Source organism: Sebastes umbrosus, chromosome 4 (assembly GCF_015220745.1).
Source record: "Sebastes umbrosus isolate fSebUmb1 chromosome 4, fSebUmb1.pri, whole genome shotgun sequence".
NCBI classification, from domain to species: domain Eukaryota; kingdom Metazoa; phylum Chordata; class Actinopteri; order Perciformes; family Sebastidae; genus Sebastes; species Sebastes umbrosus.
Window position 1 is genome coordinate 30,302,213 of NC_051272.1, and position 13,640 is coordinate 30,315,852.

General features: G+C 40.2%; 1 protein-coding gene across 7 annotated transcripts in view; it reads right to left on the bottom strand.

Annotated features, from left to right (window-relative positions):
• The window catches only part of bicd1a (bicaudal D homolog 1a), a 43,313-nt gene that overhangs the window by 12,562 nt on the left and 17,111 nt on the right, over positions 1-13,640 (bottom strand). For all 7 annotated transcript variants that reach the window (XM_037768565.1, XM_037768566.1, XM_037768567.1 and 4 more), the window contains exon 2: positions 4,145-4,357. In XM_037768565.1, the coding sequence (XP_037624493.1) occupies positions 4,145-4,357 (213 nt within the window). The remainder of the gene's footprint in view (positions 1-4,144; positions 4,358-13,640) is intronic.

Sequence of the window (13,640 nt, forward strand, 5' to 3'; positions counted from 1 at the left end):
ATATTACGTTGAATAAGACATTTTTAGGAGACCAAAATGTTACAGTTAACTTTCCTGAACTGAAAACACACTGTAAAAGGGTTAAAGTTGTAAAATGAAAACACGGACAATTCCCAGACTGGACAATGCCGTGGTAGCGACCTGTCAATCACAAGGTACCCACGCCCTAAAGCATACCCTGTTTTATGGTCTATTTGACTCTAAATGGCACAATCATTTACTAAATGAACATCATGCTGTATTAAAGAAGACTTGAAATTAGCGATTGAGACCATAAACTCATGTTTACAATGTTTACTGAGGTAATAAGTATGGGATAATGTACAGCGAGCCAGATATCGTTCCGGTCATTGTTGTGAAATAAACCCTGACAGGGCAATGCGGCACCCCGACGCAAAGCCTCGTCCTGAAGGGGTTTATTTCACAACAATGACTGGCTAACTGTACATTATCCCGCTTATTACATGGCTACTTAAGAAATCAATAATTTGACACAAAAACGGTCCGCCAGAGTCATCAGAACTGTGCCCATAGCAACGGTCTTTTATATATAGCAACAGTGATTGACCAATTAGAATTGAATACTCAACAAAGCCGTGTAATAAATAAAGTGAGAAGGAGGCTCATTTTCTCATAGACTTCTATACAATCAGACTTCTTTTTTCAACCAGAGGAATCGCCCCCTGCTGGCTATTAGAAAGAATGCAAGTTTAAGGCACTTCCGCATTGGCTTCACTTTTCAGAACCGGAGGTAGCCCGCTGTTTTTTACAGTAGGCAGTCGTGGATAAATTGTTCTCTAGTATTTCGTAAAGATTAACTATACAGTATTTTTCAGAAATGACAAGAAGAATAGGATAGAGGTTTTTATTTGTAAACACGAACGTGACTAAATGAGTGCAGTGTAATGCAAGTTATACCGGACTGACTCATCATTATGTATGGAATACAAAATAAAGAAAAATTTACAGTATATGTGCGCATGTGTGTACTTCTCTCACTGCAGAGCTGTCTGCAGCTCCCCTGCAGCTCTCTGTGCATATGGCAGAAGTGCTGACCCAGAGACAGTGTCAGGAGTGGGTGGGTACTCTCACAAGAGGATGAAACTCAGAGACCTGAGACACATATGGCCTCTTATGTGCTTTGACCCTCCAGAAGATCTGTGTGTGTATGCGTCTGTGTGTGTGTGCGTGTGCGTGTTTGGGGGTGGATGACAATGCTGCTTTTAGAACTGGCAACTGGACTGAAACTAAAGACCGTTATGATACACTGAATCTTTTGATTTTTACAGTAGCTGACAGCAGTTCCTATACTCTTAAAGCGAATGGAGCCTCAACTGCAAAGTACATAGAAGTACAGTAGGACTGCACTGAGAGCACTTTTATACTAATACAGAAAAATATAACCGAAACCATACCTTATTACCAAAAATAACCAATCATACAATAACACGTTTTTGGTCGTATTATTGATTACATTGACCTTCCCTGGCTTCATCTTGTCCACTTACATATTCATGACAATGCAGGGAATTACACTGAGCTGGGTATGAAGTGGACAGGATTAGAGGCCAATCATCAGTCAGTGAGGCTCTGTAGAAGCATAGCTGATCGGGGCCTATAGTGGCCGGGGTCAGGGACAGTGCGGCACACAATACTGGCAACGAGCCCGCCGCAGGGCAGAGCTGGGCAACTCACCCCTGATCTGGAGGTCACAGCACAGACTGTGACTGTGACAGCTTTAATGGATTCATGACACAATGGCAAATATGGCAGAGGTCCAGCCATGTTTGTATTCATTCATCATTCCCATCACTGTTGCTGTGGTAATGGGGAATTAATGCAAAATGTTAACATAGGATGGAGAACTAATGTACGGTAATATGACTTTTTATTTTGAAATTTAGACATAGGGCTGTCAAAGTTAACACGATAATAACACGTTAACGCAAATTTGTTTTAACGCCACTAATTTCTTTAACGCATTAACGCAACATATTGTTTTTAGGTTGTAGCGGGCTCAGTTTTAAAGCTAGAGTGAAGATACTGGTATCATATACTAGAAAACCTAAGAACCCAGTAGTACCAGCCATGTCATACTAAGAGAACCGAAGGAGGTTAAATAATGCTCCAAATGTATGCTATAATTAATGAAAAACTGGCATGGCCATTTTCAAATCGGTCCCTTGACCTCTGACCTCAAGATATGTGAATGAAAATGGGTTCTATGGGTACCCACGAGTCTCCCCTTTACAAACATGCCCACTTTATGATAATCACATGCAGTTTGGGGCAAGTCATAGTCAAGTCAGCACACTGACACACTGACAGCTGTTGTTGCCTGTTGGGCTTGAGTTTGCCATGTTATGATGTGAGCATATTTTTAATGCTAAATGCAGTACCTGTGAGGGTTTCTGCACAATATTTGTCATTGTTTTGTGTTGTTAATTGATTTCCAATAATAAACATTTACATACATTTGCATAAAGCAGCATATTCGCCCACCCCCTTATTGATAAGAGTATTAAATACTCGACAAATCTTGCTTTAAGGTGCAATTTGAACAGATAAAAAATGATTAATCGTGAGTAACTACAAACAATCATGCGATTAATCGCAATTAAATATTTTAATCCATTTGATAGTGCTATTTAGACATTTTTTATACTGTCGGATAAGGCAGAAGAAGTGAAGATAAACTGTAGGTGGAATTTCTTTTGTATGAAACGGGTTACCCATCTCTAAATCCTTTCATGTTCTGACTTACAACTGCAGACTAAAAACAGCAAATGCAAACTTTTTCTCTGTGCAGAAGTAAACTTTTCCCATAAGGTCTTTCTTGATGAATCAGTATATGTTAATAGTGTTTGTGAAACACTGCTTGACTTGGAACCTTTTGATTAGACGCGACAAGACTTGTGACAAATGAAGGCCCCAGTGCGGCTGCAACAGCTGCTTCTCACGATGAAAAGGCGACTCCTTCTCATTAACGGGCATCACGCATGCAAATGAGGATTTCAAAGAGAGCCAAAAGCCATATTTTATGAACACATCATCAAAGAGCCATGATGTGACGCAAACAGGTGACAAGTGTGTGTCTCTGTGAAGAATAACAACTCATCGAGAATATTCGACTACGCTCATCAGGAAGTCAGCTTCTCAATTGGAAATATTATTCTCCATAATGTGGAATCTCTCAACTAATTGACCTGATGTGTATGACATTACTCTGCCTACATTTACACTGACATTATGACACATGTCATGTTCAGAAAATGACACGCACAGAGAGTAACAACCTCACAACACTTCCCTCAATGATGAATCTAGTGAATGAGAGTGGGTGTCCTGCGGGTGTAGCGCTGGTTGTGTGATGAGAGCTGCCTGGCTCATTCTGTCTCTACACATGTGCCGAGCTCAGGGCATTTCACTTATTCCCCAGCTTAGCACCGGATTTGCCCCCCACAATGGGGTCGTGGCCGCGGCGTCTGACCCCGGCTCGAACTCCTGCGCTGCCCGACACAGTGGCTGCAGACGCGTATGAATGCATGAACACATGCTTTGCACGTTCGTACATGCATGTTGTTTTCTCTGTCAGGTTTGACCCTCTTTCTGCTGCTGTGACCCTTTGGCCTTTATCAAACACACAGATCTCATGTAAGTTAATGTGCAGTATATAATAAGAATGTATCAAATAGTCTGCTTAAAATTCAAGAAATTACATTAATGGAAGATAAGCAAAAATAAAAGACAGTTTGTTGTAATTTTCTCACAATCCTGAGGCACCCTTTTCAAAAGCATGAGAAAAGTGAAGCGTTTTTTGAAAATTAAAGCATGTAAACATGTTCTAGTAGAAATCCAAAATACAAGTATGCACCTGAAATTTGGCGTAACATTACCTCTTTAAATTTACAACTTTTTCCCATTATAGTTGAAATGTTCCCAAGCGTACTGTATTACTATCTATACAAAAAACACAATGTATGAGAGATTTTAAGTGTATGCAAATGCAAAAGATCTACCGTCAGCTAATACGATGCTGTTATCTTGCATATATCACATTCCTGATTTCTTGTGTTTTCCTTGTCTGGCATGAACTGATAAATCGTCTGCAGAAGGCGCACTCTGTAACTGTCGACGAGCTCACCTCTCGTAGCTCCTGCACGAGCGCGTTGAGCCTCTCATTCTCGGACTGGGCATTGGACGCCACAGAGCGGCTCAGCGTCACCTCCGTCTGCAGCACCAAAAGGCGGCCCATGTAGTAGGCCTCCTTAGAGGCCGACTCCTGCAGCAACGTCTCCTCATTGGTCTCCCCATCCTCTGCCACCTTACGCTGGTTGGTGTAAGCCTGGCCGAACGCCTGGGGAGGAAGAAGAGGCGGGACGGTCAGAGGAAGGGGACAGAGTAAAAGCAATGTCATAATAATATTAAAGTAAAGCAACCAACAACCATCTTTTGCAAAGTCAAAATCAAAGTGACACTGATCCAAATCCTGTCATATAACATCAACATCCTAATCCATGTGAGGGATTTGCACCCACTGGCCTGTAGATTAAAGCCAGCACATCTTCCACAGTTCTGGCCACTAGGCGTACTCCTGCTGTATACCTTTAACCGCCAGCAGCACAGACAGCATATACTTGCAGGAGGCTGTCCCTCAAGGATACCTGCTTTCTGTCTATGTGGGATGATGTTTCACTGTGATCAATAGACACACTGTTCCCATTTTCCTGACACAGGTTTTCACGGCACCGAGAGCTGACTTGTCATGATAAAGGAGCCAAGGCTTGATTGAGAAAATCAAAGCACGCATCAACAGCAAAACAGGCCTATACCATACTAGGCCTGCTGTACTGCTCGGTAGACTGCAAGGACCGACAACAAGTGGAATTTAGAGACATACAGTTACTGCGTGCAAGGTTAAGAGAATAACATATCATATTGCATGAATGTGCAATCCTGCACTATTTTCCTGACTGGATGTAGACAGAATTTCATTCCTCGACACACATGCAGCAGCTGCCTCGGTGGTTCAATAAATACTATGAACCATCCTTCAGTTTCTCGGCACATCAGCAGGAAAATAATGGGTATGTTGCCCACAGCTGCCCCTCAGAGAGACAATGGATCAATAATTCTGTCTCTGGAAAATATTTTATGGTTTACAGTCGCCACATGAAACTGTAAACAATGCAGCATGTATAGTTATTAGGATGCAGTTCCTGGACAGAGTTACCCGACCAAAATTGTTAATGCAGCCTAGAAATCACAGGGGAGCCGAATATTTTGGACTAGAGTATTAATAATTCACAAAGAGTCTTCCCAATCCCACCTTGACATCATAACAACATTTTCTCTGTTTCTCTGCAGGATGAATCATTTATAAGGTACAAGCATCTATTAGTTGGAGAAGACATGAGCTCCAGTGTGCAGCTGTCTTTTCTTCCCGCAGCGCTATAGTCATGTCTTCTGTTTACTTCTGATTCATGAGCTAACAGGTCAAGTAAGCAGCGTGGAGTATGCCTAGGTCCTATTGTTAGACAGGGGCAATTTATTATAGCCAGACATCTACTATAGTCCAGATCTTGGAGTATAGAGTACTTGCGCAGAGAGGAGTCGGATGTTTAGCCACTATGATGATAAATCATGAGTCCACATCGCTGTGTTGCTGCTGAATAAATGGGTTCCATGTGAATGAATGAGATGAGCCAATTTACCAGCAGAGAGATTTTAATGTCACCTAATTAGCTTTACTGACCACCTGCCTCTATCACATCTGGCCTGCTGTTTTAAATACATATCACCAGCCAGCAGAGCAACAGTAAATGCTGCCTAAACAACAGATCCAGTCACTGTCAACACTGTCCTGTCATAATGATTGCAGTCACGGTCAAACAGCTGAAATAAATAGCAATTTTTACATTCTGTCAATAGAAACTTACGATTAATTTAGATGCTGTAAATCAGGTTAATAAATCACTATTCATTCAGAGAGGCACTGATTCCCTCGGTAGGCATACTGTATTTATTCAAATTTAACTATGGAGGACAGAACCTGCCAAAGTAAAAAATAAATGAATAAATAAATAAATAAATGACTCAATAAATACAATGCATTAAATGTAGAAAAAATAATGTTAAAAATAAATTAGCCATTAATTAAGTGATAAAGTGTGACATAAAATATTTCTGTTTTAATTTGCTTCTTTATTTATTTATCTTTGTATTGATTCCCTTATTTATGTATTTCTTTTTTATAGATGTTAAAATACATTTTTGCATTTATTTGTATTTATTCATTATTTTGTATTTTTTATATTTTATAATGCATTTATTTATGAATTTATTTATTTATGCATGATTTTCCCTTTGCATTTCACCCCTTTATTTATTTCCCCAAACTTATTTATTTCTGTATTCATTTTTGTACATTGCTTTACCCATTTCTCTGTCTTTATGCATTTCTGCCTCATTATCCAAATGACGGGGCTGTCACTCATGGTGTGTCATCATGGGGTCAAAAATAAATAAATACATTTAAAAAGTAATAAGAAATACATACATAAATAAATAAATAAAACAGGGAAAATTAAACAGAAGAGCATTTGTCCCATTTTATCAATTAATTAATGGCTGCATTTATTTTTAATATTTTTGCTGCATTTAATGACATAATTGTTTATCGAGTCATTTATTTATTTATTAATTTATTTTTTTTATTTTGGCAGGTTCAGTCCTCCATATTCAACAGGCCCTTTGTGTTCCCTGTGAATTACAAATGTAACAGTTAGCATATGAATAAGAGCCAGTGATAATCAGTCCAGTAACGGCTGTAAAGACACAGAACATTTCGCCACTCAACCACAAAAAAAACTGTCCTCAAGGACTTTATAATGGCTAGAAAACACTCATGCAAAAATACTGTATTATAATCGTCTCTCATTTTCCCCTCTCTCACTGCATCTCTTTCATTTCTCGCTCTCTTTCACAGTCTCTTGTTCTCTCGCCCTCATGCCCTCTCTGGCTCTCTGGGGAGGCACAGTAGTGATTGTAGTGAACGATTAAGAGGGAGGGCCTCAAGAACAAAAAAGCTGATTAATTCCGAGCACAGTGTGACTGAATGAGCTCGCATTCTCCCGTCAGATGGGAGGCTGTCAATGTCCGAGCAGGCCTCATAGCAACATCTGAGCCCTGCAGGGGCACCAGCCAAAATCTGGGCCCACAGGGTCCCGCTGTTGGATTTCTAGCATCATGAAGGGGAAGGAGAGAGCAAAGATTTACACTTACTGTACTGCGACTGGGGGCCAGTTCAAAAAAGAAAGGGCTGTATTGTTTAAATTTGTTTTGGTACTGATGCTAAAATGATACCTGAGTTTTTTCCAGTAGCATAGTTGTAGAGGAATGTAGAAGAAGAAGAAGAAGGGCACTTTATTAATCCCCGAGGGGAAATTCAATTTTTTCACTCTGTTATTTACTCAGTACACACAGGCCCAAAATACACACACATGCACAAACAGGACCTACACGCCTGAACAGTTGGGGAGCAGTGCCCAAGAGGCAAACTGGCGTCTCTCCAGCTACCAGTCCACACTCAGTACTCGGTCCATGCGGGGACTTGAACCAGCGACCCTCCGGTTCCCAAGCCAAGTCCCCTATGGACTGAGCTACTGCCTCCCCCTTAAGCATGTCTTTAGCAAAACATGCCAAACTTCTCAATGCAGAATTGTTATGACTTAAAGCAATAGTTCAACATGTTGTTGTAGTATTGTAGTTGTATTCTTAGTCGCTTTCTTGTCGACAGTTAGATGAGAAGATTGATACCACTCTCATGTCTGCACACTAAATATAAAGCTGCAGCCAGTTACCTTAGCTTAGCATTAAAACTGGTAGCAGGGAGAAACCGCTAGCCTTGCTCTGTCCAAAGGTAACAAAATCCACCTATACCTGCACCTGTAAAGCTCACTAATTAGCACGTTATATCTCGTCTGGTAAGTTACAAAAAAAACAAAGTGTATGTGCGGGGTTATTTCTTGGCTGGGAGGAAGGACTTCCTAAAGTCTTCCTGGAGTGAGCTTGCCAGGCAACTAATGGAGACTTCAGGAAGTTACTGCCCCTGGCCAAGAAATACACTGGCACATAACCCCCTTGTAAAACCACAACTTGTTGTTTTTAGTTTGGGCTTTTTTACAGGTTAAACAAATAAGATATAAAGTGTGAATTAGTGAGGCACAATGTATAATTGCCAGTTGGACGGAGCCAAGCTAGCTGGCTGCTGGCTGTAGCCTTACATTTAAAGGACAGTTACGAAGTGTATTTCCCAAAATGTTGTACTAGTTTTAACAGCATCAGCTGTACAAAAAAAATTGCCAAAATGAAAAAATAACATAAAAGAATGTATGACTGAAAATACACATTTAATTCAGTATTTAGGCCTGATAAACGAAGGCAGAAGCACACAGTAACAATCAGGACTGTCCCAGTTGCAGGCAGTGATTCAGCAACAACTCATCCACGGTGAATCGGTGGGTCGTGGATGCGTAACGAGAAGCAGATGGTTTTCATAACAACCCTCCTTCCTGGGCCGGGCCGTGCTCCTCGAAAGTCCGCTCGCTCCATCTGCCCACTGCTCCTCTTAAAGGAAGTCACAGCGAGTGACACTGATGGCTGAGACTCAACAATTCACACATTAAGGAGCACAGTACGCTCTGTGCCCTCCTGATGCTGCTTCACCATAGCTCCTGGTGGGCTAAAAATAACACTGTGACAGCTCTGCATTTTTCAGGCTAATTACATGAATGCCACTAACAATACTGCATGCTGTATCATCATAATGATGGATTTGCGTTGGCCCTGTATCTGTGTCCTAATTGACAAACATAACGTTTGTTATGTCGAGCCCGATAACATGTGGAGAACAGAGCGGAAGATTAAAGTTTAATACCATTTTCTTTCCTGTTTAATATGGAGTCACTGATTGGCAGTCCGCTCTTTTTTTGTGAAGTGAAAACCCCATAATGCATTCAACCTTGAGGCTCCTCGGCCTTCTGTGCCTCCGTGGATAAGGTCCAAACAATAGAGTCCCCCCTCTATAGATATTCATCCCTGGGGCCATGGAAAGAGGAGCACACAGAGGGAACAAACCAACCGCTGCACCAGTGTGAGAGGAGGAGCGTGTGCAACCCTGAAATCCTTCCCTGTCTGTTGCATCCCTCCTAATTAGGAGTCAGGGGAGGACCTGTGGGTGTGTGTTTATACACCAGGAGTCTATTTTTACACCCAGGAGGGGGATGAAAAGTGAATTATTTCTACATCAGCAATTAATCTCGACCAAACTTTCCTGTTCAAGTGGACATACCAGGCCTACCCAGCAGCATACACTGTAAAAACAGGTTTATTTATAGTAATGCTAAGACAGCAAGGGGTGTAGACTTGATTAACTTTTTCAAGGTCAGAGAGCAAATATGAACTCAGGCAAGAATAACAACTATTTTTGGCGATCTATTTATGTGCCCTTGTGTATTTAAGTTCTAATTAATGTGGATTTTAATTAGAGGATTACCTAATATGTTAATAATGACCGTGACACAGATTGTACTTAACTCGTTGTTTATCATGGTACAGTCAGAAAATAATTTATGGATTATGTGGCAAAGAGAAAATGAAATAGTATTGAGGATTTAAATTATAGACTGTATATAAGAAGTGGACGTAGTCACCGTGACGTCACCCATTGGTTTGTGGACTGATGTTTTGAAGCCTTGAGTTCTGCATTTTGGCCATCGCCATCTTGGTTTTCGGCAACCAAAAGTTACACGAGAGGGTGGAGCCAAGTACAACTGAACGCTTAACAAGACAATTTTAGGTGACGAAATTGTTATCATTAATTTTCTAAGACAAAAACATGGACAACTACCAGACCGGACAACGCCGTGGTAGCGACCTGTCAATCACAAGGTAGTCACACCCTAAAGCATCCCCTGCTTTATGGTCTATTTGACTCTAAATGGGACCATAATTTACTAAATGAACATCATGCTGTATTAAAGAAGACTTGAAACTAGCGATTGAGACCATAAACTCATGTTTACAATGTTTACTGAGGTTATAAATCAAGTGAGAAGTAGGCTTATTTTCTCATAGACTTCTATACAATCAGACTTCTTTTTGCAACCAGAGGAGTCGCCCCCTGCTGGCTATTAGAAAGAATGGAAGTTTAAACCCCTTCCTCAGTGGCTTCACTTTTCAGACGCAGAGGTTGTCCACTGACCATGATAGATTTGGATTTAAGAGAGTTGTATTTGTTGTATACATTGATATTTTCTGAAAGTACAAGATGAGAAATGTGCCACTAATCTCTGTCTGCTACTACAACATTTTGATGAATCAGGGTATTAGTCAACTCATAAGAAGGAAAATTCTTATGAAAAACACTAACTCGCACTAATAGACACATATACAAAAAGAGACACACACACACACACACACAGTGTTGTGTCCTGTCCAGATGGTCGGCCCAGCCAACCACATCAGGGATTTCAGTACCATGGAGAGAGACATGCAGGACTGCTGTTGAGAAGCCGCGCAGCTGTTAGCGTCATGAAGAGAACTATGCGTGTGTGAGACAGAGAATGAGAACAGACAGATTGTTTCTTTCAGCAGCATGTCATTCACTTGCTTGATGATTAGTTGTAAAGCCTTCCACGCCAATGTCACCGTCAGGAGTGTTTGAGACCAAGCCAAATAATCCATTAAAAGAATAAAATATACCAACAGGAACAAAATAACTCAGAATGAATCTCACAGAAGAACAGCATGGAGAGCGTAACAAATGGAAGAGATGTAAGTCAGAAGCAGCAAACCAGCATACAATAGGTCAACACGCACAAACACACATCAGCCTGAGGTGTGTGGACAAAACACAGACACACAAGATTTATTCCTGACTCACTCATTCATTCCTTTTGACGAATACTTGTTTGACAGCAGTACACATGTCTGAGGAGGTAAACGGCACGGCAGAACGAAAAAGTTGAGTTTCCACTTCACAATTTGCTGAGTGTCTCTATGATCTGTCAGTTCTGTCAACTACAAAGGAAATGTATGATGCGTTTTCCCCAGTTTGGTTAGATAATAGCCTTTACATCATTTTGCAAGCTAGTTATGTTCATGAATGTAAACAATATAGGGCTGCAACTAATGATTGTTTTCATTGTTAATTAATCTGTCAATTTGTAATCTATTTTAATCCATTATTTGTTTGGTCTATAAAAGAACAGAAAATGGCTTAAAATGTTTCCCAAAAATTTGTTTCCCAAAGCCCAAGATGACGTCCTCAAATGTCTTGTTTTGTCCACGACTCAAAGATATTCAGTTTACTGTCACACAGGACTAAAGAAACCAGAAAATATTTACATTTAGGTAGCTACAATCAGAGAATTCTGCCTTTTTTTTTCTTAAAGAAATTAGTCAAAACATTAATCTATTATCAAAATAGTTGGCGATTAATATAATAGTTGAGAACTTATCAATTAATTGATGAATCTTCAAAAAATAATCACTCCTTTGTAATGTTGATAATCTAGAAATTCAAATTTACTGCTGCAGTTCCTCTGACTAAGAACAGCTACAGTATGTGTCTTAAAGGGACACTTATTGGATGCGCATGTCCATAAAGTTGGGGGACTCACAAGCGACAGATTTAAAAAGAATGGTCAGATCAAAGCAGCAAAGGTCGACTTCCTGAATTTTATTCTATGGTCAAACTCCAAAAAACACTAGATCCTACATTTCCCACAATGCAACACAATAGCGTCTTTCATTATACCCTTACTCCTTCATAAAAGCCCCAATTTTTCTGTTTGTAATGCATGCTTTCTGTTAAAATGTCTCCAGCCCAAGTTGAGATAACCCTAATGACATCACAGTGACATCATGGTTATTTCTTTCAGACTTTGGAAAGCTCCCTCCAGGGCTACAGAAGACATTATAAAACTGTTTGCACAGGTTGAATAGCACTTTTAGTGATGAGTAAACTGAGCTTAATTTGTAATATCGGTGGAATGCCCCTTTAAATAGAAAATATTAAGCATCGCACAAAAGCTAGACTTACCACTCACCCAATCAGAGTGAGGTTAAAGGAAGTTTTATACACACAATTCCTTTTCAGTTTAGTATATTTAGTATCCTAAAGAAATGTGTACTTGTGTGATGTGCTTAAAACCCATATCAATGATGAGCCACTGAAGCAGTTTGGTGGGAAACGTTTCCCCGGCATATTTCGCCCTTTAACAAGGACACAGAAACGTCCCCATGTGCTTCTCAGCCACAGGGAAATGTGCCAAGTCAAGAGATCTGTCATCTATAAAAAAAAGACACAAGCACATTTTCACAAGCAAGGGGCAGCTGGGTAATCACAGCCCAGCAAGAATGGAGGTCACTGACAGTAACAAAATTAACCAATACAACAAAAGATGGTTTGAAGTAATCACATTATTAAAAGCAATTCAGCAACACATGCTTAAAATACGAACTGTGTATAAGCATACAAAATTGTTGTATTTTCCTTTGTGAAGCTGAAATGACATAATGGTCCCTAGATTATGCATATGATCACTAAAAATAAAGTTTAATTAGAATTACCTCTTCACGGTTGTAAGCCTCCGCCAACCAGTCAAGTTTCAGTTTACATCAATGTCCAGTTCATTATTTTATCCTTTTAGACATTTGTGTGAAATTGTCAAAATTAGCATATGAATTGTTGAGTTCAAGGTTCTATATTTGTCATATGTCAATTCCAGCAAAGCAGTCATTGACAATGAAAATCTTTTGTCTCAGGTTCCTTCAACAATGCTCGTAAAATATGTATATATAAAAGGAGAACAAGTAAGACAAAAGTGTTTCTGATAGGAAAACTGAATGTATAAACAGGATGTAGTGTGTAAAGTATATAGGTATGCATGATGACAAGAAGAGTTGATGATACATGATGAGAAGAGGAGTTGTGGCCAAAAAAATGTTTTGTGAGGTCACAGTGACTTTGACCTTTGAGCACCAATATCTAATCAGTTCATCCTTGAGTCCAAGTGGATGTTTGTGCCAAATTTGAAGAAATTTGCTCAGGGCGTTCCCGAGATATCACGAGAAAGAGATGGATGTGAGGTCACAGTGATCTTGACCTTTGACCTTTGAGCACCAAAATCTAACCAGTTCATGCTTGAGTCCAGGTGGATGTGCCAAATTTGAAGAAATTCCCTCCAGGTGCTCCTGAGATATCGCGTTCACAAGAACGGACCGGACGGACAACCCAAAAATGATCACGGCCATGGCCGTCGCCGGCGCGGAGGCATAAAAATGGACGCTACAGTACAGGCATTTCTTTGTGTGTGTGTGTGTGTGTGTGTATACTTTAAGCCAAGAGGAGCCCTTTACTCATTTATAAACAGAGGTGTTAATAGTTTATCATTATAACGCTGAGTGCCCAGGCATGCTCCACTGCGCCATTTAAATCCTTTAGTTGAATTTCTCCAGTTGGTAGAAAGCTTTTCTATTCGCGAATAACAGTCTAGATAAACATTAAGCTGGCATATGAATGTTTAATAGATAGTAAGTAAAGAGAGTGAATGTGAATTGCCCTGCTTTCTGTC